General features: G+C 43.0%; 1 protein-coding gene and 2 non-coding genes across 3 annotated transcripts in view; 2 read left to right on the top strand and 1 right to left on the bottom strand.

The window, feature by feature from the left end:
- Positions 1 to 10,525: 10,525 nt before the first annotated feature.
- The window catches only part of GALC (galactosylceramidase), a 127,411-nt gene continuing 112,329 nt past the window's right edge, over positions 10,526 to 25,607 (bottom strand). The window contains exon 17 of the mRNA XM_054715847.1: positions 10,526 to 10,581. Within this exon, the coding sequence (XP_054571822.1) occupies positions 10,549 to 10,581 (33 nt within the window). The 3' untranslated portion in view covers positions 10,526 to 10,548. The remainder of the gene's footprint in view (positions 10,582 to 25,607) is intronic.
- Positions 16,397 to 16,520, top strand: MIR9234B (microRNA mir-9234b). Its single transcript, NR_130544.1, is given in 1 exon segment — positions 16,397 to 16,520. It is a non-coding gene; the product is annotated as a microRNA mir-9234b (primary transcript).
- Positions 16,417 to 16,520, top strand: MIR9234A-2 (microRNA mir-9234a-2). Its single transcript, NR_128937.2, is given in 1 exon segment — positions 16,417 to 16,520. It is a non-coding gene; the product is annotated as a microRNA mir-9234a-2 (primary transcript).

The raw sequence follows: 25,607 nt of genomic DNA, 5'->3' as shown, positions 1-25,607 counted from the left end.
GAAGGAAGGAAGGAAGGAAGGGAAGGAGGAAGGCAGGCTCCGGATTGATCAAGAATAGCATTTCTCAGCATAGAGTTCTAGGATGATAGAACTCTTCAAACTATGCTCTTCTTAGTTTTTAAAACTTTATAGACAGTGCAAACATTCCCTGCCAAGGTCACTAAATATCTAAAATTGAACAAAGGCCATTGATATCTAATGGTCTCCACATATTTAAAAATAACTCCATTTTAACCACTTTTAATCCACTTTATTACACCCTCACTCAATGAAACAATAATTCAGGCTGTTGCTCATGTGAAAAATAAGACAACCCCCTTTGATTTTTCTTCAGCCCTTAGTCCCCACACCTAGATTAGTGTTTGATTGAATAACTCAGAACCATGGCCTAACCAAGTTGACACACAAAACTAACCATCACACTATTGTCTGCTCAGAAAAACTGGAACATTAGAACATGTGACATGTCAAGAAAATGAAGTCCATGTGCTAGTCCATCATACCGCTCTGGCGTTGACTGAGTCCAGGTAATTCTGGAAATAAATCAAAATCCAATAACTGAGGCGAGGCCAATGTTGGTCTGTCGACATGAACACTAGTGCAACGAAACCTGCATCTCAAGATAGTTAAGCCTCTGGGATGGGCACCGGGCACTCAGTGGCTGAGAATTAAAGAGTCCTCCTGCCCCAAAGTAGTTCTGTGGCATGAAAGCACACTGTTTCCAGGAGTCTCTTTTCAAAGCTATTCCTGAGAGTGTTTATATTATGCCATTGCTAAGAATTATAGTAAATAGTAAACAAGACTTTTGGCAAGTATCCAAGGAAATAAAACACAGGGAAGTGTGTTGTTGAACCAAAGCAGAAAGAGGAGGGCAGGCTGTTGGTTGAATAGCTATTTAACTCTAAGATTCTTTTATATCACTTTACATGAATTTATCTTATCTTTAAAAAAAAAAACAGGAGCAAACATTGTAACCCCCATTCTAAGTGGGGACATCGAGACTAATAATTGTCAATGCTGAACATTTCCCCATCAGTCTGGCTTGGAATACACTGTCTGCCTTCTGGCCAACCGAGATGGATCAGTAAGAGAGCCCAGGAGCATAAAGAGAAGTCCAAAAGAGAGTTGGAATCTGTTTCACTTCTGCCTGGTATGAACCACTCTAATTTCTTCTCAGAGAACAGGTTTGTTGTCTTTTGGTATATCTATCATTTCTAACCTAACACTAGGCCAAAGTCTTGTATACTCTTGCAATGCAGCCAAAACTGCCAGTCCCAGCCCTAACATTTGCAGGGCCTGTGGCAGGGGTACACATAAAGGCCCATACACCATATTTATAGACTTTTAGGTGTTATGAACTAAGCAAGCAAACTGTTCTATATAACACAGTCTATTTTTCTGCCTTGACAAGCATGCCATCAGAATGACCGAGAAAGCCAGTTCAACTTGCCAGTCTCCGACTCTTTGGAGTTTCATGCAAGGACACGATGATCGTGTGGGGAAAGTTCTGGCCCTCAGCCCAGAGCCCACCCCACTTTTTCTACCCCCAGTTTGATTATACCATGAGGAGCCTCAGGTACACATGTGTGGATACCCCACCCATCATCTAAGCTGTGTCCACACCGCTACTATCAGCCTCCCCTTGGCCACCCAGGGACCTGGGACTCCTACCTGTGGAATGGTCTTCCCTGAGGAGGACAGACTCCAGGAGGAGATCTTAGGAGTGGAGTTGGGCTATGTGGGCAGGGAATTCCAAACACCAGGTAGGTTGTTGGAGCATGATCTAGAAGGGATGGATATGGATTCTGGGGAAGCATAGCCCCTTGCCTCTCAAACCCAGTGGAGAAGGCCCAGCTGGAAAAGGTCCAGAGCAGGACCCTCGAAAGCAGGGGGACCTATGGTAGGGACCCCTTTCGGCTTAAAGACTCAAGATGACTTCCCTGAAAAACTGGCTGCAGCTCTCTGTCTCTCAGCTGCTACTGGATCTGGCGCGCTTCGCCTGCCCTTCTTACTCACTGCCAATCCCCAGCCCATGAAGACAATGTATTGTTGCAATGTTCATTTTACAGTAACATACACAGGCCTGAGTTCACAGTCACCACGTCTTAGTACACTTTCAAACAGCTATCGCCAGAGGAAATGGTCTGGTGGGATTTTTCACTGTAGTATTTATTGTGGCAATAAAATAGAGTGTCCCCAACAATTCACAGGCGCGCACATGCGCGCGCACACACACACTCACACACACACACACACACACACACACACACACATTGCATCAGCTTGTTTCAGAATCCAATAAAAGGGAGCAACACATAGAAAGAATACATTTGATTAAAGTCACTAAGTATAGGCTTTTCCTTTTTTTAAAAAAAAAAGGAAAATAAATATGAGCCTAATTTGGTTATATGCTTTTATTTCTCTCCATCACAAGGCATAATTTTTCAATAGGACCTTGAAAGATTTAGAAAAAAAACCATTGTAATTTTTCTAATTTCTCTGGGCTCTCAGAAATCTCAGGGGATTATTCATGATTCCTAATGTTCAAACTAGGCATTTTAGCCTTGAACATTATAACACCAGAATTTACATACCATTTTTAAGTTGGAAGGATGAGTCTGATAGCTGTATTATGGGAAGTTGTTGGCCAATGCCCTGCAGACACTCACGATTCTCACACAGGGAGGTTCTGGGGCTCCTGACTCCTGTGACTGTGTCCCATTAGGTAATTTTTCAGCCCCTTTTTTAATGATAAAAACTAGAGGCCCAGTGCATGAATTCGTGCACATGTGGGGTCTGGCCAGCCTGTCCCAATGGAGCCGATCAGACCAGGATGGGCGGGCTGGGCTGGTAGGGGCGGGGGAAGGGTAGGGGGGGGAGGGCAGAAGTGGAGGGGCCATGGGCAGATGGTGGGCTGGCCCCACCCCCTGGTTGAACTCTGGTGGAACTCCCGACAAGGGGACAATTTGCATATTGCCCTTTTATTATATAGGATGTTATCTTTTATTATATACTGTTAGAGGAGTAACAAAATCCAAAAAAAGATGGTACAAAAGCAGCCAAACCTAAGGTCAAAAATAAATCTTGTTTTGATTCCAAATGCATTATCTGGGTATTGCAATGTAGCTAACATTAAAAGAAGTAAGAACATATACATACATATATTAAAAGTTTATTAAATTTTAATTAATACTACCAAATAATTCAAATTAACAGTCAACTTGTCCATAGTTCATAATTTTTGTTCAATTTTTTTCTTTTTTTTAATCTTTATTGTTAAAGTATTACATAGGTCCTATTTTTCCCCATTAACCTCTTACAGCCTGCTCCCATCCTCCCCTACCCACGCCCCCCCCCCCCCCAGGTCCTCACCACTCCATTGTCTGTATTTTCAGCACTTTTAATCTTTCTCATCATCTTATCTGAGTTATCTTTCATTTTAACCCATGACATTTCTATCACATAGGGTAGTACCTTATTTTTTATTTTTTATAAGTTATGATACTTCTGTTGTAAAAATCATTTTCACTATCTATTGTGGCATAAGATAAGCCACATATGGCATTTCAAGCCCTGCACACTAGGACAAGTACTGGGTGTGTTCTGGACACAGCAGACAACCTATCTTCCTGCAAAAGTCACTCCCTTATTTTAAGTAAAACCAACTCAAATTAGAAGTATCATAACTCATTCATGTTTTTGAATTATGCCCAGAAACACAAGGGGAAGAACCAATCATTCATTGGGTTAAATGAATTGACCCCACACCAGCCGTACGTGGTTTTTCTTTGCTAACCCTCCAAGAATGAAAAACTAATTAATGCATAAAATGATTTCTGTAAATGGATTTTATTTCTTTGGGCAGTAGAATGGTGCAATGGAATACAATAGATCCCTTAAAACATCAGGTGCACATGTAACTCACATGTAACTTACTCTATGACAGTGAATGAAAAATCTACCCACCCAGAGAGCCTGCTCTGTCAGTAACTGGAGATAATTTCTACCTAACAAAGTTGTTTTAGAAAGAAAAAAAGCAATATGTACCCTGGTACAGCAAAAGACATTTTTTTTTTAATTACAAAAGATATTTAATAAATGTTAGTTTCTTCCCTTCCCCTTGGGTATAATTAGGTCAATGTACAGTAATCTCTCCTTTATCCACGGTTTCACTTTCTGAGGTTTCGATTATCTGCGGTCAACCAATGTACAAAAATATTAAATGAAAAATTCCAGAAATAAACAATTCCTAAGTTTTAAATTATGTGCTGTTCTGAAGAGCGTGATGGAATTTCATGCCATCCAGCTCTGTCCTACCTGGGGTCTATGCTGTATACGCAACCCACCTTCTAGTCACTCAGTAGGCATCTCTTATCAGATCAACTGTGTAGGATCCCAGGGCTTGTGTTCAAATAACTCTTATTTTACTTAATAGTGCCGCATTCACATAGTTTTTTTTACAGTCTATTGCTATCACTGTATTACTTTATTATCAATTGTTAGAGTCTCTTACTTGCCTAATATATAAATTAAACTTCATAATAGGTAGGTATATATAGGAAAAATCATAGTATCTATGTGGTTCAGTACTATCCACAATTTCAGGCATCTGCTGGGAACCTTGGAACATATGCCCCATGGATAAGGGGGACTGCCTTCTGCCAGTAACTATGACACAGGTGCTACTGAAATTAGAAAGACCAAGGTTCAAATCCTGCCACTTTCCAGTCTTGGGCAAATGATTCACCGTCTCTGAACCTGTTTCTCCATTTGTAAGAGGGCACCCACCTCAGAAGGCTGTGGTGAGAACTACAGAGGCTCCCTTGGTACAGCTATGGACACAGAGTAAAGACTCAATAAATTTCAGTATAGCTGAGAACATAAAGTGAAGCAGGCCACATTTCAACTCTGACTCTATCACTTACCTACTGCATTACCTTGGGCAAATTAACCTCTTCAAGAGTCATTTTCTTGGTGGATATTCTTGAAATAATTATTTCTACCTCACTAGGTTTTTATGAGGTTTATATAAAATAATAAAAGAAAAGTGCCACCTTTAGAATATGCACATCTTAAGTGTTAATAAATGATAGCAGTTATTAATAAATGTATTTTAAAGGAGAGATTAAAAGCTACCAGGGGAAGAAAAGTATTGGATCACAATATTGCAGACATATGTGGCTAAATTGGGGAAAAATAGGCACAACTCAGAATCTAAAAGTAAAGATGAGCTAGAGAGCTGTTTCAGGAAACTTTCTCTGATAAAATATATACATACATATTTTATATCTATCAATATAAAAGACTAAGTGTTCATCCGTCTGACGGGTAGCTATGGCACACATTGACCACCAGGGGGAAGACGCTCAACGCAGGAGCTGACGTGATGCGCATTGGCCATTTAAAAATAAACAGCACCACGGACCTGGCGCCAACAAACCAACACTCAGCTTCCCCCAAGTGGAACACAGGCCCCGTCACCACCCCAGAGCGACACCCCACCAAATCTCAGCCAACACTGCCAAGACCCCATGGCACAAAATGCGGCCCCAGCCCAGCCTGGAAACAGTCGCTGTGGGCACCGGGTAATGTCGTCACATAGCAACACCCGGCTTCCTCTCCCTAGTGACTAGCCTCTTTAGAGTTTCTTCAGCCCAGGAACCCGACTTGTTTTATAGCCAGGTGCAAACATTTTACATGTTTGTGAAGCATTTTCAAGTGCCTCATCTCATTTGATCCTTACAGAAGTCCTGGAGTAGGTACGTAAGAGACTCGGTAGAATCCTATTTTCTTTTCATTCACAAGGTGCGAATAGCGATATTAAAATATTTCTTCTAATTAATTTCCTTTCAATGTGCATGAATCGGTGCACTGGGACACTAGTGTAGATATAAATGTATACATAAACACATTATATAATTGTAAATTGTATATATAACTTTAACAATTATTCTAGGTCACTGATACTTTGCTAACACTACCTGTTACAGAACACTAATGCTCTGGAATAATTATTGAAGTGCATTGGATGAGTCCGCTATTAAATTCCTCTATTAAAGTACCTATCACTCTGATAAAGTGAGAGCTGCTTAAGGTCAGACACTATATGCTTTCTCCCTGGATGCTTTTCATAAAGACTGGCACCCAAAACTACTCAGTAATTTTAAATAAAGCTTTCTGTCTCCATGGGCCTGTATTCCCAGCAGAACATAAGCACCTGGAATGCATGGGTGGTATATTTCATGTCTGTATCCCTTGCATCTGAAAGAGAACCAGGCACATAATGGGTGCTCCACGGGCTTGAACCACTAGTTAATTAATTAATTGACATCAATTAATTGGGCTGAATTAGTGAAACTGACAGAGAAGCATTTTGAGTGCCATTGGACTCCTGGGAAGCATGGGAATCCAGCCAGGGTATATTCTTATCTGCACACCTATCAATCAAACGCTAAGCTGCTGGGCTGTAACACAGCCCTGTGATTGCTCTCTCCTCCTACTGTTCTAACAAGCATCTCCTAATCGGCCAGACCCTTCAGCAAGCTGCCCCATGCTGGGATCCCACCAGATAAAGCAGAGGGGTAATGATAAGGCTGGTCTTGCAGAGATTGAATCACAGGGACCCACCAAAGGAGGTGGGGATGTCAGAGGCAGGGGTCTCCCAGGCAAGTACTCAAAGGAGAAGTGGGAGGGAAGGCAGGTGCTGAATGAGGGTCCAGAAGACCCTGTCTGAAGTCAGAGAATGGCTGGTGGGTTAAGACCTGGGGTGAAGAAAGGCCGGGAACAAAGGGCAAGGCTTCTCCATTCAGAGCCATGTACTTGCAAATAACAAAGATAAAACTGTAACTTTTTAAAATCAGCTTAATTTCTTTGAAAAGAAATCTCATTCAATCTATGGTGCAGCCTTCCCTCTCTCGCCCTCCCAAGACTGTGTGTGAGTTCTAGGGGACAAATGCAGGGTGAGATTATTGCTGTAAGTTCTAGAAGAGGCTCTCTGGACCTCGTTCAACTCCAACAAGTCTCCGTCCTCAGTCCACCCCCTCGATGCATATTGCTCTTATTCCGGATTTCAAGGCCTCTCCGTGCCCTGCTCTCATTTTCCCTGCCTTTCTCTCAGAAGTGGGAGCCCTTTGCTGCCTCTAATCACCTCGGGGGCCAGAGGGTCTCGGTGAGGCCAGGAGCCTCTGCCTCTGATACCCTACTCTCGGGTGCTGGGGATGGCTCCACCAGTGCCTGCCACGGTGGGCTTGGTGAGCTGGGTGAGTGAGGATGTGTCAGGACCACCTGCTGGACAGCCTGGTCAGCCTTATCTGCTCTAGAGCCTAATGCCTTCCGAGTCTTTACCTGAGATGTGGACACCGACTAGGGGCTTTTTCTCTATCCTCAGCTCCTCTGGGGCTTATATAACCCTCCCCTTCCCAGGCTGCAAGGCTCAACCCCCAGATGAGTCTCTTCCTCTCCTTCCATTTCCCCTCCACCCAGGACCCGGAACTGGGAAGCTGGTCATTGATCTTTTGCTGCTGATTTTCCTTAAGCCCAAGATCTGAGACTCAGAGGCTAAAACCCAGCTACTTTGTTCCGTCATTTATCGTGCCATCCCTTCCAGAGGCCAGGAGTGCTGCTCCACAGGGCAGCTGCCCGCAGTGGCGATCACACAAGAAAAGGCAGAGACGTCTGCACTCAGAGATCGGAATAGAAACCCTCCAGGGCGGCTCCAACAGGCCCTGGTGAGGGCACTGACCCCTCCCAAGCAATCTCCCACACACAGCTCTGCGGGCACACAGCTCTGCGGGCACACACCTCATTTTCTTTGTTGCATGAAATTGCACATTACAGAGAGGGTCTAGCTGAAGAATGGTTCAAAATCAGGTCAGTGAAGCCCTGGCAGGTAGCTCAGTTGGTTAGAGTGTCATCCTGATACACTAAGGTTGTGGGTTCGATCCTTGGTCAGGGCACCTACAAGAATCAACCAATGAATGCATAAATAAGTGGAACAACAAATTGATGCTTCTCTCTCTCCCTTTCTCTCTCAAATCTTTTTTTTTTTTCTTCAATATCAGGTTAATAGAGGATGCAAGCGAGTAGATGACATTGAGGAGTTCTGAAGATGAGGCTGAGGCCAAACTGGAAGCTAAAATAAGGCACCAAGTCCCACCACTAGGCTGGGGGTGGGGGAGAGACTCCAGAAACATGCTAAGCTGGGGAAAGTGGGCCAGGGAGAGAGGTCAGGTGGAGGCAGATTCCAAAAGCAAAGAGACTTAGAGCAGAATTTAAGCCGGGGAAATGGAAACAATACAGAGTTCTGAGCCTGAATGACCTGCAGATTACCCTGTAGGCTCTTTCTTTGTTCTGCCCTGGCCAGACACAACCTTGGCCTGAGCTGAGGCTTGGTAGCCTGGTAGTGTGGTTCAAACCCCAGCTCGGCTCCAGTTAAACAGCTTGTTTCATCTCCTGCTGTGTTTCTGTTTCATAATTTCTAAAAGAAGGTGAACTCTCCCCCAAGCTTCAAGTTATTGGGGTTGTCACACACGAACTCACGCACACCCGATGCAAACAGGATAGGTCACGGCTTTGACTCTCCTCCTCCTCCCTGAGATCTCAACCCTTTAAAGAAAGATAAACTCTTTCTTTTACTCCCTGACAGTCTCAAGCCCACTGGAAAATTGAGGACTGAGACTATAGATTTTATTTAGTGAGCTTTCCTAATTATCAAGGTGGTTGCAAACTCCACCTGGGCTCATGATCAATCTGGGGTCTGCACCAATTATCATAAAACACAACGGCCTGCAACCCAGATGCACAGCAACGCCCAGTGGAGGCCCAGGGGGGAAGCGGTGCCTGATCATGCCCTTATCTTAGAAATTCAGGATGCTCTTTATTTATTTTCCTCTGCCCCCCCCCCCCGCCCCTCCTATGAGGACTCAGGGCTAAGAAGCAACACTGAGCATTGAACAGAGCGTGGAGTGGGGAAGGAGGAAGCAGGAGACCTGAGCACGGGGCCAGCTCTGCAGCCTTCAGCACTCACGTTCCCATCTGTGCATGGATGGATTGGCTCAATGGTTCCAGTGACTAATCATCAGAATCATGATAACAAAGACTCCCGGGCTCTCCATCCATCTCAGACCTATCGTCAGAATTCCCAGGGCTGGTGCCCATGCATCTGTATTTTTCAAAGCATTCCAGGAGATTCTTAAGATCTGTCAGGTCTGAGAACCACTGGGCTCAATAGATAAAGCCCAGGCCACTCCAGCTTCAATAACCACCTCCCAATACATTTACATTTGGGTCGCTGCCATGGCGAGATTCTGTTACAAGGGAGCAGGGTCTGTCGGTATTTATAGCAGCAATCCCAGAGTCTGAAGGGTTCATCTTATAAGAAACAGCTTCATGTCACACCGAAGGAGTGCTGGGATGCTTCACAGAAACTTGGGGGTTTATTTAGAGCTCACATGTTCTCAAGAGGGATTCTATGGGCATTTTGAGCTTTGAACTTCACCTTTTAGGAAACTGCTCCATGCATTAGAGCATATAGCATACCTGGCTTCCATTCACTTATTACATCCTTGGATTCACTGTGACTATCAAACACACTTCTCAGATGAGGAAACTGATGCCCCGCTTGTGTGTGTGTGTGTGTGTGTGTGTGTGTGTGTGTGTGTGTGCGCGCGCGTGTGTGTGTGTGTGATATGATTCCTAACTTATAGGAATATTGTGAGAATTCAATGAACAAAAGCACATGAGGCACTTATTAGCACAATGCCTAGCCCTAAGAAGTGTTAAATAAATATTAATTCATTATTATTATTATTATTATTATTATTATTAAGCCAGAAACACAATGAATTTTCAAATAGATGAGTATGGCTCTATAAATAAAATAGCAGTTGCAAACCAATCAAACATTGATGTTGGCTCAATCTCCCAGGTTTGGTACAAAACAGGACCATAGTTACCCATTAATACAAGAGTCCTCTCTGCCTCACCCCACCCTCCTCATCTTTATGTTCTGCCATAATCTAGTATAAAAGCGTGTGTTTGTGTATGTATAGTAAATATGTTGCCCAGGCAACCACCTTAGTGATGTGGGTAGAAATGGAATTTCCAGTAAGCTCCCTCAGTATGTATTAATATCATATTTTAAACTAAATTTTCCTTACTATAATTTAGCCCCCCTCCTATTTCCTTTACCCTCCTTTATAATGAGGAAAATCTTCTTTCACCTTGTCCACTCCATCAGCACGCATATTTATAGTTATTTCTCCCCTAAGTCTTCTTGACACAAGGCTGAACACGTTCAGTTCTCTTACCGCTTCCTCAGGGGTCTTATTTTGAAAACACTGCATTATTTTTGTTGCTCCCCACTGAGCTTCCCTCGGTATGTCACTGTGAGGGAATTTATTCCAAATTGAATCCCTCACAGAAGAGAATTCCAGGAGAAAAAAATGTTAAGCCAACACTGAGTGCTCGCGTGGCTCTTCATACCTTCCGGGGTGCTGCTCTCATTAATGGATTGCTGTGGATGATTGTTTACAATTTTGCCTCCAAGGATCAAGAAGATAAAATTCTATAAGTAGTAAAACACTGTAAGAGAGAATCAGTGCATTTAGTTGCATTAGGCCAAGTATTTAATAGATCCATGCGGGATGAGGGAGAAATTGAAGGACATTATAGGAAGATTCCATTACAATCATTGTAATCTGTTTTCCACATTTGCACCAGTGAAGGGTTGGCTCTCAAGTGCAAAATCAAAGTGAAAACAGTAAGAGTTACTTGCTCAGAGCAAAAAGCACATTTAATCATCAAAATCAAGGAGGTAACATAATGAGGTTAATGGAAATACCTCAGGACTGAGGGTAAGGAGACTTTAACACTGTGTTTAACCTCCTAGAATGGCTTTATATTAGCCATGTGGTTTTGGGTGAATTACTTAACCTTTCCGAGTATCAGTTACTTTATTTTTCAAAGACGAGGTCATAGGAGCAGCCTGAACTGGGTAGGGTTGTTTTAAGGATGGAATAACACAACAGATATAACATAACACTGCACACAGTAGGTATCAATAAACGGTTACTGTTATTATTGTTGTCATAGTATTTTCTAGCTATGGGAAAGTGCATATCACAGTGTAAGGTATACAAGTCCTAAACTATGAAACCTCCATCTCTAGCCTTCACCAGTTTCATTCAACCTCTTTATCTATAAGTGAAAAAGCTAATAAGTAACAGAATATTTAAAAAGCAAGGTGTTTGAGAGGGGGCAGTCATGATGAATCTATACTAATCTTTTATATTCTCACTAGAGGCCCGGTGCATGAAATTTGTGCATGGCGGGGAGGGAAGGGGAGTGGTCCCTCAGCCCGGCCTGCACCCTCTCCAATCCGGGACTCCTCAGGGGATGCCCGACTTCCGGCTTAGGCCCAATCCCTGCACACCCTCTCATAATCCGGGACCGCTGGCTCCTAACTGCTCACCTGCCTGCTGGCCTGATCCCCCTAACTGCTCTCCCCTGCTGGCTTGATCACCCTAACTGCTCTCTCCTGCCAGCCTGATCCCCCTAACTGCTCTCTATTTCCAGATGACCCCCCTAACTGCTCTCCCCTGCTGGCCTGATCACCTCTAACCCTGCCTCGGCCCTGCCACCATGGCTTTGTCTGGAAGGATGTCTGGAAGGTCGTCTGGAAGATGTCTGGTCTAATTAGCATATTACCCTTTTATTAGTATAGATTTTGTCACCTTGATGTTCAATGACCGCATGCTAGGAAAATGCATCCAGCAATAGAAACTGGACATCTCTCTTGCTTCCAGTAGAATTCATTTTGAGTCAGGACTTTATAGAGCTCTGTCCACAGTGACGGCCCAGCAGGATCTTATTATAAGATGACCTCATCTTTATCTTGCTTCCACAGACAACTCCTACCACGCTGTTTTCCGAAGCTCCAGAGTGTAATCTGTGCACTTCCTGCCTGCCAAGAAATTCAGCTCTTTCTTTCCTCCAGTTGCTCACTAACTAAATTGATTATTCTACTAAGTCAGGCAACACCTCCTTTCTTTATTAGGGCCTGCTCTCTGATCACATGTCTTAACAGTATTGAAAAAGCCATTAGGCACTTACATTGGAAACCACACTGTCTCGTTCCATTCTACATTCTAAACACTCACACAAGGCTGAGCAGATAGTAATGAGAAATGTAGGACTCAGGGGGGAAGCCTTTCCAAACATCTGAATCACTAAGACACTCTATTTAAAGCCCCTTCTTTTGTTTGCAGTGAAAAACAAACTTTTGATTTTTCGTCATTTTACAAAAGCAATACATGTTCTTAGTAGAAGAATAAATACAAATAAGCAAAAAGAAGGAAAAAAGCACCCAATCTTACACAAATAGATTACCATGATCAACCCTAGGTGGATTCATTGCTTATGTTTGCTGTATTTATCAAGACAAAAGGGGGCGCAAAGAGTAATGTTAGATAGTGGCTATTTTCCCACTGCGGGAGGAGGCCAGGAGAGAGGTGAAATATAAGGACCCCTGCCTAGGACAGATGCAAGTAAAGGGCAGTGCTACCAGACACAGCTCTGTCAGCTTTTCCTCTGTGATAGGTGTCCCAAGGGCGAAAGTCTCCTGCACCCAGCAGCCTTGTATGGCCGGTGCCTGTGGGGGGGGGGGGGGTGGGGAGGAGTGAGGAAAGTGGCCTTGGTCCCACTGGCTCTCCCCCAAGGCAAGATAGTGGTAACAGCATCACAAACAGCAAAGATATTTGCCCCAGAGTTCCAGAGGTGACCAGCAAGGAGACACTGGCCCAGAGCAGGAAACAGCAACCAAAGGCCAGAAGAGAGCAGAGGTGCTGCATTGATAAAGGAAACAAAACAAAAACATTAAAAGGAAGATACATTTTGAGGGTGTAAAGAGACTAAATCCTTCTTTGACCTGAATAAGGCCCAGCCACAGACTATGGCCCAACCAGGTGGCCAATGCCAGAGTCCCACACACATTATTATAGTGAATTCAACAGCTTTCTGTGAAGTGTGAGAGCACATGCTACAGTACTGCGGTAGGGTGCTCCGGAGACAGCCACGTTAGCCCCTCCTGTGCACCTGCTGCTTCACACCATCCGGAGGGAGGCCTTGGAACTTGCCTCCACCAATAACAGAATGCAGTGGAGGTGACACTGTGCCAGACAGGGATGCTGATGGCCCTTAGACAAAGGCTACCTGGAGCACACCTGTGGTGGGGCAAAATTGGATTTATTGACCAGCTGCAATAAGGGGAATGCACAGGAGGGGGCGGCGTGGAGTGTCTCAATTAGCAGGTGTGAGAAAGGATTTATAGAGACTGGGCTGTGGGAGGTGATTTTGGAGAGTTCAAAGAAGTGGGGCTTTTCTCAGGAATGGATGGTGTGAGGAAGAGGGATAATTCTATGCTTGGGTATCGTAATAATTTTTATCTAGAAGCTAGAAGGAATGGATTAAGGCTGACATAATTAATAAGAAACAGCACGGATTTGTATTAGCCACAATGTTCCTGCTTTTGTTTACATTTGAACGTGATTATGGCGTAGCCTTTGGGGACGGGGGCAAGTGGGGGGGGGGCTGGTGGAAGGGAGCAGTGTTGCTTTATCTTGATCACAACGTGAGCTTGTTTGATGTCAATCTTAAGTGAAATGTTTGTTTAGTAGGAAAAACTATGGTCTAACTGTGAGTACAGGACAGTCCTAGCAACACCAAGGTTTAGCTGAGAGTTCCAGCCAGCCCCCTGATGTCAAGGATTGTTTCTCTCTTTCATGGGGACATAAACTTTAAGAGGACTAGCAGCTTCCGTTTTAGCTCAGAAGAAGTCCAACTTGCAAGGAGACCACCAGGCTATGGAAAAGGCCACGCTCGTCACCCGGAGAAACCATGACACGGGCTGAAAACAAGAACTGCACCCCAACCATATGGCTGCTCCCAAGCCACCCAGCCAGCCTGTTCTGAGGGCTCTCCACTGACCGAGGGGCAGAGATCAGCGGTGCTTGCTATGATCTGATGGAATTCCTGGTCCATAGAACCCTGAGAAATAGAATGGCATTGTTTTAAGTAACTATGCTTTAGGGGCAATTTGTTACCCAGCAATAAATAACTGAAACAAGTAGCAAGCAAGTTTATATTATGCTGGTAAGATAGCCCTGACTTTATCCAACTGAAACTAAGGAGTTGGACACTGAGAAGATTATTATTAAAACTTTTAAAACATTCATTACAAGTTGGTGCAAATAATAATTCCCTCATCTTTATACGATAGGAGCAAATTTCAGTACATTGCATGTCCTTGATGTGTATAACTATCTATTAATAATCTAATTTTATACCTGTGAAAATGTATGCTATACCATTGTGATAAAACCAAGCAAAAAAAGAAGGCATCATTGCTGACATGTCAAAAATCGGCCAAGCACATCCCAAACTGCGGAGACAAGGGCATATAGACAGTCCCTGTAGGGAATGGCAAGAGATTGGAGCCAATATTTAGACCCATTCCACACAGGCCTGTCATGATGGAGTCATTGCTAGGCTTAGCCCAACCTCCAGAGCCAATCTAGAAGTGGCAGCGTGAGCTGGGCCTGAGCCCCCCGGTTTTGACTCAGTCACCCAGAACACATCCATCACGTCAGAACCACAGCCCGCTTCACAGTCCCCTTTGGGGGACCGTGTTCTCAGCCCTCATTATTCTCAGCCCCAGGGCACCATGACAGCCAGCACAAAGTTAGGGGATTTCCCGTTAACCGTCAACTGGTGTGTCAGCTGGATTCTGGTGGGGGCTGAGTTCTAAGTACAGCAGCAATGGAGGGGGAAAGCCCAGGCATATTTTCCAATACCGAGTTGTGTTGGCAACAGGGGTAGGTTGGGAGAGAGTGGTTACTTTTTGCCTATTAGACAAAGTAAGTGGTACTAACTTGTGAATAGGAAATGTGAATAGGAAAAATCTCTAGCACTTCTCTGTTGCCATTTCTTTGCTTCCCTTCTCGCTGACTCGGTTCTACCACTGTTCCCTTCATAAGCATTGGCTCTTTAAGGACTTGCTGCTCTCCATGCTGCAGTTCACCAGAGTCCCACAGGAACATAATCAAACCATAAATGAGAACCACTACTGTAATTTTAAATATTATAAAATTAAAAGAGATAAAATTGGCTTTAACTATATTTTTATTTAACTTACTGTATCTTAAATTTTATCATTTCAACATGCAATCAATATAGAAACACTTAATGATCTATTTTAATTTTTTTTTTTTGGTTGTTGCTATAAAAACCCAGCACATCTCAGTTCAAACTAGCCACATTTCAAGTGCTCAACTGCCATATGTGGCTATGGCTACCACTGGGACATTATGTCTCTATTTAATTGAAACGTATCTATCTAGTATCCCATTCGCTAATGATTAGCTGGTAACTTTGCCCAATAAATTAATCCAACTAAGAGACAGATGCACCGTCAGTGCAATAAACTGGTATTAACAGAGGAATAGCCTGCCTTCAGAAACATTCCCAGAATGATGGCAATCCATCCAATGGTCAACCTCTATCATCCCTCACATCATGCAGGTGGGCTCCTGTACCTACACAGCATATAATCATAAAGGAAAAATGAGAAGCCTCAGGAACATTTTTACCAAGCCCTCAACTGACCCCAATTTGGGCTAACTTTAAGGTAATGTTTTTCTAGAAGAATTTGCAGAATAATAGGTAAATACATCCCTCAGAAATATCTTAGTCATAGCAATGATGTACATTCTCACTTTTCTAAAAAGTTATGTTGTCAGGGGAAAAATTAGCAAGGCAGCAAAAAAAAAAAAAAAAGAAAGAAAAAGAAAAAAGAAAAAAAAGAAAAAAGAAAGCAAAGCAGCAACGTCGGTAGAAATTACACATTAAAAAAAGACACATTGGGTCAAGACCAAGATGGCATACGCAAACGCCTGTACTCGCCATCTTCCACAAGCACATCAAAATTACAACTAAAATACAGAACAACCGTCCTCAGAACCACCAGAAAGCTGGCTGAATGGCAGTCCTACCACTAGAGAAGTAAAGAAGAAAGCACAGAGACTGGTAGGAGGTGCAGAACTTGGAACTGGCTGGTCCCGCACCCACGTGTGCCGCTTTTTTAATGGGGAGAGAGATCATCTCTGCGGAGGCCGCCCCGAGGAGCAAGGGGAACTAGCCCCACACCAGACTCCCAGCCCAGGGTCCCAGAGCTGGGAAAAGAAGTCCCCGTAACTACGGGCCGTAAAGACCCAGAGTGGATAGGGGCTCGGTGACATAGAGGCTGCTGGAGACCCAACTGCTCCTCTTAAAAGGCTGCGCACAAACTGAACTTACAAAGTCCTGATTCCTCTGAGCTCCAGTGCCAGGGTGAGGCTCTTGGGGACACAGACACATACAAGGAAGAATTGGGTTGTCTGGCATCGGGGCAGGAACTCGGGGGCCGCTTTCTCCCAGATGGAGGTGCTCCCAGGGATCATTGTTCCTATGCTGGGACCTCCCAGGTCACAAGTCTGACTGGCAGCCATTTCTGTTTGCTCCACCTTGGTGATTCCCTAAAACCCCGCCTCATCCAATTTACAACCCCACCCAAGCTGTGTGTAGCAGCTTTTGCATATGAATGGCCTGTCCTTGTTCAGGGTAAAATCTGTCAAACAAGCTGCAGCTGGGTCAGGGAGCCCCAAACCAATCAATAAAAGGCCCAAGATCTGGCATCAGCACCAGCCTGCCTTGCTTCACAGCTGGGCCTCACTTGGGCACTTCCAAACCCAACACAAAGAGGAGGAATCTGCTGATCTCTCTGTAACTCCTGCTGGGTAGCTCCAGGCAGTGGCTGCCTTTTCTCTTCCCTGGAGACCCCAGAGCCAGTGTACCCAGTGGTCAGTATCAGACCATATCAGATTACAACTCTACACATCCATAAGTGACACACTCAAGGGGCAGACTCATTGAGTACCAAAGCCCCAGTGAAACAAGTCTTCCTCCATAGGGGTGTTTCCTACAGAGCAGCTCTCCCACTATAGTCACAGCTGGTCCTCATAGCCAATTGGCCTGGAGGTCAATTCCTCCCAGTGATACCAACAGCAATCAAGTCTCAACTACAGAAAGACTGTGCACAGAGATCCAAAAGGGGTGCACCTAGAGTGTCCACCTCAGGTGATTAGGAAGGCTGAGCCACTGGGCCCTCCAGGACACCTACTACACAAGGCCACTCTATCAACTCAAGGAGACATAGCAGCTCTACCCAATACATAGAAACAAACACAGAAAACAGCCAAAATGCGGAGACAAAGAAAGATGTCACAAATGAAATAAATAGAAGAAAGCAAACTACTGGATATAGAGTTCAAAACCACAGTTATAAGGTTACTCAAGAATCTTCTAGAAACATCCAAGGGACTTAGTGAGACTTTCAAGGATCTTAGTAAGAATGCCAAAAAAATGGAAAAGGACCAGTCAGAAATTAAGCATACACTGACTGAAATAAAGAATAATATACATGGATTCAACAGTTGACTAGAGGATCCTGAGAATCAAATCAATGATTTGAAATATGAGAAAGCAAAAAACACCCAACCAGAAGAACAAAAAGAAAAAAGAATCCAAAAATATGAAAATAGTGTAAGGAGCCTCTGGGACCCTTCAAGCATACCAACATTCACATCATGGTGGTGCCAGAAGAGAGAGAGCAAGATATTGAAAACCTATATGAAGAAATAATGACAGAAAACTTCCCCTACCTGGTGAAAGAAATAGACTTACAAGTCCAGGAAGCACAGAGAGTCCCAAACAAAAGGAACTCAAAGAGGACCATACCAAGACACATCATAATTAAAAATGCCAAGGGCTAAAGACAAAGAGAAAATGTTAAAAGCAGCAAGAAAAAAGCAGTTAGTTACCTACAAGGGAGTGCCCATATGGCTGTCAGCTATTTCTCAACAGAAACTATGCAGGCCAGAAGGGAGTGGCAAAAAATATTCAAAGTGATGAATAATAAGGACCTACAACCAAGATTACTCTACCCAGCAAAGCTATCATTTAGAATTGAAGATCAGATAAAGATACTCACAGACAAGAAAAAGCTAAAGGAATTCATTACCACCAAACCAGTATTATATGAAATGTTGAAGGGTATTCTTTAAGAGGAAGAAGAAGAAAAAGAAAAACGTAAAAAATATGAACAACAAAATGGCAACAAATACATGTCTATCAATAATTGAATCTAAAAATCAAAATAAACGAATAAGAAATCTAATGAACAGAATAAACTGGTGAATAAAGTAGAATCAGAGGCATGGAAATGGAACAGACTGTGGATTCTCAGAGGGAAGGAGGGATTTGGGGGTGGGAAGAGATAAAATAAAGGTTTTATATGCATATATACATTACCTATGGACACAGACTGTACTGGTCTGTGTGGCAGAGGCCTGGGGCAGGGCAGGACCCGGGTGAAGGGAAAAAAGGGAACAACTGTAATAATCTCAACAATAACAATTTTTAAAAAAGAATACTGCCCACAAAATATTTAGAGAAAATGGAATTTACAGAGGAGTTATATATTATGTATTTTTTAATGTTTTTAATTTTTTTGTTTTAAATACATGTGTATATGTGCATAGAAAAATATGGAAAAAAATAGTAAAATAGTTAACAATTTTTATCCCGAAGGTTACATTTACAAAGAATGCACCTTCTACACCTTCTACTTCATACACTTCTGTATTATAAAAATTTCAAAAGATAAGTATGTATTATTCTTAAAATTAAAAATAGCAATATTCAATGTAATAAATAAAATTTCCACCATTTTGAAGACTCTGTAAATAAAAATTTAAAAAAGACACATCAGAAAGCACAGAAGATGCCATATGGTTGTGAAAAAGGCATGGGACCCACATGTGAAGGCTCTGGGAAAGCTGTGTTATGGAACTCAACAATGATCCTGGGTTAATTGCTTATCCATTGATTATAACAAATGATTTATTCTAAAACTGCCTTAAAATTGCTGCAAAGGTTATTTCCAGCAAATCTCTCTTCTCCCACACCTGTGATGAAGATGCATTCATGGCTTGTCCATGGGGTAGTTGGTACTGCTGAGTAATGAGATCATGAACAGTAACAGATCTCCTGGCTTGGAAAGTTGCCACTGCCACTTAATAGCTGTGAATTTGGGGATATTTCCTGAACTGCCTAGTGCCTCAGTCTCCTTATATGTAAATTAGGAATAAAAAGGGTACCTATATGCTCCACATCACTGATTATCAGGAAGATACAAATCAAAATCACAATGAGATATCACCTCCCACTGTTAGTATAGCTATAGATCAGAGATAATAAGGCTATGGAGAAAGGGAACACCATTGGTGGGAATGTAAATTGGTGCAGCCACAATGCAAAACACTATGAACATATAAAAATACAACTACCAAATGATCCAGCAACCCCACTTCAGGGTATATATCTGAAGGAAATGAAATCACTATCTTGAAGAGATATGTGCACTCCCATATTCATTGTAGCATTATTAATAATAGCAAAGACATAGAAATGATTTACATGTCCACCAACATAAGAATGGATAAAGAAAATATAAGATACACACACACACACACATACACACACACACACACATGAACATGCAATTAGGGATTTATTCAGCATAAGAAAGAAGAAAATCCTACCAGTTGCAACCACATGGGTGAACCTGGAGGACATAATGCTAAGTTAAGTAAGTCAGACAGAGAAAGACAAATTTATATATATAAAAGCCCAGTGACCAGAATGGCGGAATGACCAGAATGACTGGTGGCTATGATGCGCACTACCGCAGCCAACCAGCCTGATCTGGGCCCCAATCGGCCCTTCCCCGCCGCTGGCCCAGCTCAATGGGTCCACATCAGGGTGGGCCAGCCGGACCCCACCCGTGCATGAATTTGTACATCAGGCCTCTAGTATTGTATGATATCACTTATATATGGAATCTAAAAAAGCCAAACTCATAGAAACAGAGTAGAGAGGTGGTCTCCAGGGTTCTAGGGGGTGAGAGAAATGTTGGTCAACGAGTATAAGTGAATATATTTTGGGTGTGTAATAGAGAGCATGGTAACTATAGTAAAAATACTACATCGTATTCTTGAAAGTCGATGAGAAAGTATATCTTAAATGCTCTCAGCACATACACACATACACACATGGCAATTATGTGAAGTGATAGATATGTTACCTAGCCATATTGTGGTAACCATTTCACAATGTATATGTGTATCAAATCACCACACTGGACACTTTAAACTTACATAATGTTGTAAGTCAATTACATATCAATAAGGCTTGGGGGAAAGTACCTATAAGTATAAGTACATAAGGATATTAAGTGAGTTAGCACATGCAAAAGACTTAGAGAAGTGTTGGGCACATGTAAGCTCTCAGGAAGAGTTGGCTTATTGGTATCCACTGAGCACGAGCTAGTCCTTCTGGAAGTTGCAAAGGTCAAGGGCTCAGCAGCTTGGCTACCTGAGTTCAAAGCCCACTTCCACTCCTATTAATTATGAGGCTTGGGCAACCTACTTTACCTCTCTGTACCCCAGATTCCTCAAGTGCCAATGGAAATAATGATAGCACCTGCCACTTAGGATTTTTGCAAAGATAAATTATATGCAATGCACTTAGAATAGAAGCAGACTAAAGGTAAGAATGCAACCAATGTTTATGATTGCTGTCACTCTCATTATTATGATGTGTCTACCGTGCACTGAGGATACAAAGGCAAAAAAAAGGAGCTTCAAGCATAGCCTTGGTCAGAGCCAAAAAGAGATCACAATATAAAACCTTTGATTTAATGAGGTTTTACAATGTCCAGTCATCCTTGAAGAGAAAGTAGGAAAAAGAAAATTCTGTCAGTTGATATCTCCTGTATCTCGAGTCATTCTCTCGGTTTACAGCAGTTACTTTTACTATTTGCTTTAGGCCTCTCATTTGCTTAAAACTGATGGCTTGAAAGGGAAATTCACCCAGATTCCCACAGTCCACTGCCACCATTATTACAATGATTTATCACTATTCTTTCTCTGCTGTTTTTGACAGGCACAGAAAGGGGGTTGCTGTCCTATGTCTTGATTTTGATGGATGCATCCCCCAAAAAAAGACACTTATGTTTTCCAATATCATATCATAAGAGCTGATTTCTCTGGTCCACCTAAGCACAAACCTCCCAAATATATACCACACACAAAGTTTTCAGGGGCCTGAACCCTCACCCCTGCTGAAGGAGATCTCCTGCCCCCATGGCTGCTCAGCTTCACATGCCCAGCTCAAATCGGGACCCAGGTAACAGAGACTTGGCTGACAGCAGATGCCCTCTCACTGCAACAAGACTTGATGGAGATGTCTTGCACCCATAATCCGGGGAACTGGGGTCTATGATATCTAAATCCAGCCTAGCACCAGGAATGCTCAGGGCCTACTCAAGAAGGCAAGTAATCCTCTCCACTAATAATTACAGGATAAAACAAGATGGTTGTTAGAGTATTAAATTTGACAGTAAAATAGTAGTCAAGTTTTCAGACTAATTTAAATTGGCCAATCAAAATAAGCAAATACTCTAGAAAAATCAATTGTACTGGACAAAAAAGCTGTTACTAAGTGTTAACTAAAATTTTTATTGGTAGTTCATCTCATGGTAAAATTGTGTAACATATAATGAACCTAAAGCAGTCACATTTTAGTGCAAAAAAAGTAAAATTTAAAAGCTATCAAGATTACAGCATAAAATTTCCAAAAGCCTCCCAATATTTAAACCAAAAAAGGGGGGATAGTAGAAGAATATCATGTAAGGAAAAATATCCTGCAAATAAATTACATCTAGAAAATTTTTACTTTAGAAAATTAACTTTCATTTGTAATGCTAACAGCAAGTCACCCAGGTAAAACATACATGGTGTCAAAACAAGCCAAAGGAAAATCGTTTGGGCAAAAAAATGAAAAAGGATCGCAAGTCAAATTTATAGAAAATATTCCTTTATTAACTTTTGGTCGAGAATATGTTTGTATATTTTCAGAAAACAACTCCGAGACATGTGGATTCCTGGAACAGAGAGGAATTGACAGGAGTGCTCCAGCCATGAAGACAGAAGAGACACAGTCTAGAGATGGAAGACGCTGACGACGCCTTGCCATACTAGCAGTCAGCAGATGTGCGTCACTGCAGATTGCCCAGGACCAAACCAGAGAGGGTCGGACCTGCATTACCACCATTTGTCCACCATCCAGAACTGAAATATCATTGCTGTTATGAACACATAAACAACTGTTGGACATAGAAACCGGGACTCAAAAGAACTATTGGCCCAGAAAGAAACTCACTATAAACTGATTCATTTGCCTCTCAGCATAACTATTATTGCTTGTCTCATTTTCAGTTTCTATAAGTGTATTCCTAGTATCACATGAGCTCACTCATCTAGGGGAAAAGATGAACAACATAGACTGAAGAACAAGAACAGCATTGATCAGACTGTCAGACCTCAGAGGGAAGGTAGGGGAGGGTGGGGACAAGGGAGATAGATCAACCAAAGGTCTTGTGTGCTTGCATATGAGCCTAACCAGTGATCACGGACAACAGGGGGAGGGGGGCATGCGTGTGGGGGGGGTTTTGGGAAGGGAACGGGGGGAGGGTTGATGACAAATATGTGATACCTTAATCAATAAAGTAATTAAATATATATATATATATATATATATATATATATCACACACAGTATAGATTCCTACTTATCTAAGTCATTGCCAGTTATGTGTTATAGAAAAAAAGTCATTTCATCACATAGTTACCAAATAGTAATTACTAACATATATTAGCATGTTTCCTAAGTATCAGACTATTTATTATAGAGATTTGGCCCCGAATTCTTGGGAACACCTGCTTTCCACACAGCATACTTGGAATGTCCCTCCCTGGGGTTCAGCAGTGCTGAGAAAGTGACCCTAACGAATAGAGATTTATGCACGTGAAAATTACAAAATAGACATAGTTTGTGTTACTTGTATTTGTTAAGACATACACACATACACACTCACCTGTATCTCCAGGGACCAGCCAATAGCCCCAAGCTGAGGGAGGAGGGAGCTTCCATTTAAAATAAAGATAGGAGTTTTTACTATTATCCTATAGAATAAAGAGGTAATATGCAAATTAACCCTCACACCCTCACAAGATGGCTGCCTATGACCAGGCTGGCAGGGGGGTTAGTGAGGGACAACCAAATGACTAAACAGCAGGCTGCATAGGGTGACCAGGCCAGCGGTGGGGGGGGGGCAGTTGGGGGCAACCAGGCTGGCAGAGGGGGGCAATTGGGGGTGACCAGGCCAGCAGGGGGAGCAGTAAGAAGCGACCAGGCTGGCAGGGGGAACAGTTAGGTGCAACCAGGCTGGCGGGGGGGGGGGGGGCAGTTAGAGACGACCAGGCCAGCAGGGGGGGGCAGTTAGGGGCAATCAGGCCGGCAGGCAGGTGAGTGATTAGAAGCCAGTGGTCCAGGATTGTGAGAGGGATGTCCGACTGCTGGTTTAGGCCCAATCTCTGGGATCAGGCCTAGACTGGCAGTTGTACATCCCCTGAGGGGTCCCAGATTGGAGCAGGTGCAGGCTGGGCTGAGAGAACACACCCCGCCCCCCATGCACGGATTTCATGCACCAGGCCTCTAGTACTTAATGATCACAATAATTGAGGTTGTTTCTATGACTGAAAGTAAAGGGAGGTATTTTTATTACCACAAAAAGACATAAGAATTTTCCTGGATTTCATCCAACGTGAAGAAGACACTAGTCCCACAGAATGGGTAGAGTGGGTGTTGGAGAAAAAGAATAAAGGTGTTTTCTGAATACATCCCCAAATTCATAAAAGGTCAATATACTAATGACTATTTGTTGTTGTTGTTGTTGTTACTGTTACCTCCTTCATTAGACTTGGGATGACAGGAGGTTAGAAAGCCCAGATCATGCATCTGTATACTAACAGCACCATCACAGTGCCTGAAATACCGTGAGTAATACATTAAATTACTATTTAGTGAGCATATGTATCAACACCCCACAGTAATTGGGGGTCAAGCATGATTCCTAATGGAAGCAGCCCTCATTAGAAGCTCCCAACCACATCTGCCATCTCCCAGTCAGGAAAACCCTTTTGCCAAAACTCCAACCCTCATAAGTTATAGTCATTGCTTTCACCCTGACCTCCAAACTTGTATAATTATACCTTATAAGTTAACAGCACACACACACAGCTCCCCAGGAAGAGGGCCCCATCAAAATGTATATGGCAAAGAGCTTGCATCTTTGATTTTAAAAGGGCTTCACTGCACGAATTAGAGTGGTTTTTCTATTTTAGAGAGAGAGAGAGGAGAGTGTTCATGAATTCAAGAACAATCAGGATGGCGATACCCTCCAGCCACTGTCAGATTCAATCCCTGCTCCGAGGGAACTGAAGGTGGGACTGAGGCATATGTGGGCTTCTGACAGAAGAGAGTGAACACAGCTGATCAGAGCTGACAGGATTTTTTGCAGAAAGGGGAGAGTAGGGTAACATGAAATATTGCAGTCAAATCTAGAGAAACAATAAGGTGCTTCCTATAGGAAGAGAGAAAGTCACCTTCTTAGAGTGGATGGGGTGAAGATCAGAGAGTGATATCAGCAGTCCCATCCACACTGATCACCTGGCTGCAGGGGCTCAGGAATGCTCCAAATTCAGGCGGCTGGGAGTTTCCTCAGGCCTGATTGCAACGGAAGAAAGTGGTAATGTAGGCAAGGGGAATAAGAAGAATTATGCTAAGTAGACAGTCTCTGTGTGTCTAGGGAGAAGAGACAGGGGTAATAAGCTGTCAGGTTTAGGGCAGGATGAAGGACAGGGGTAATAAGCTGTCAGGTTTAGCCCAGGATGAAGGACAGTGTCCAGCAAGTGAGAGGTTCACCCGATCTCCCGATGGCCTGGATGAATGGTCCCTCCAGGTCAGCTGTCCCATGCTCCCCAAATAGTTTTCTGTTTGCCAGTTTGGTTTCACAGATTCAAGGAAGGATTTTGGAATAACCTAGGAATTAACAACTAATAATGTCCTCTATAACTTAATAAACTTATGTTTTGGTTTATACAGCTGATCTTAGGACAGTCTGAGTCACTAAGAGTTTTTCTGGGATTTCAGAAATCCTCCATACTGTGACCATCCATTGAAGGCCATCCTGGGTAGCCCAGCACAGCTCTCTCTGAATTCTAGTCTTGGTTCCTTGGCCTTCGAGTCATAGATCATTTAGAGGAAAAAATGATATCCTGGAGTAAACACACACACACACACACACACACACACACACACACACACACCCCTCACAGAGAATTCCTACTCTTCCTTCAAGATCCAATTTAAATGCTATAACCTTTGAGAAGTTATTTTTGTTTGTTTGTTTGTTTGTTTGTTTTTGAGGGAAGAGGTTGGGGGTGGGGGAAGAGGTTACACCATCTATTGGGAGTAAGAGACATGGAGAAAGGGAAGCATAAAATAATTGATGAAATTTGAGAGATCCTGTTTTACTAACCTTTTTAGCTGACG

Source organism: Eptesicus fuscus, chromosome 5, assembly GCF_027574615.1.
Source record: "Eptesicus fuscus isolate TK198812 chromosome 5, DD_ASM_mEF_20220401, whole genome shotgun sequence".
NCBI lineage: Eukaryota > Metazoa > Chordata > Mammalia > Chiroptera > Vespertilionidae > Eptesicus > Eptesicus fuscus.
Note: the sequence above shows the minus strand (reverse complement) of the source record. Positions and strands in the feature narration are given on the sequence as shown.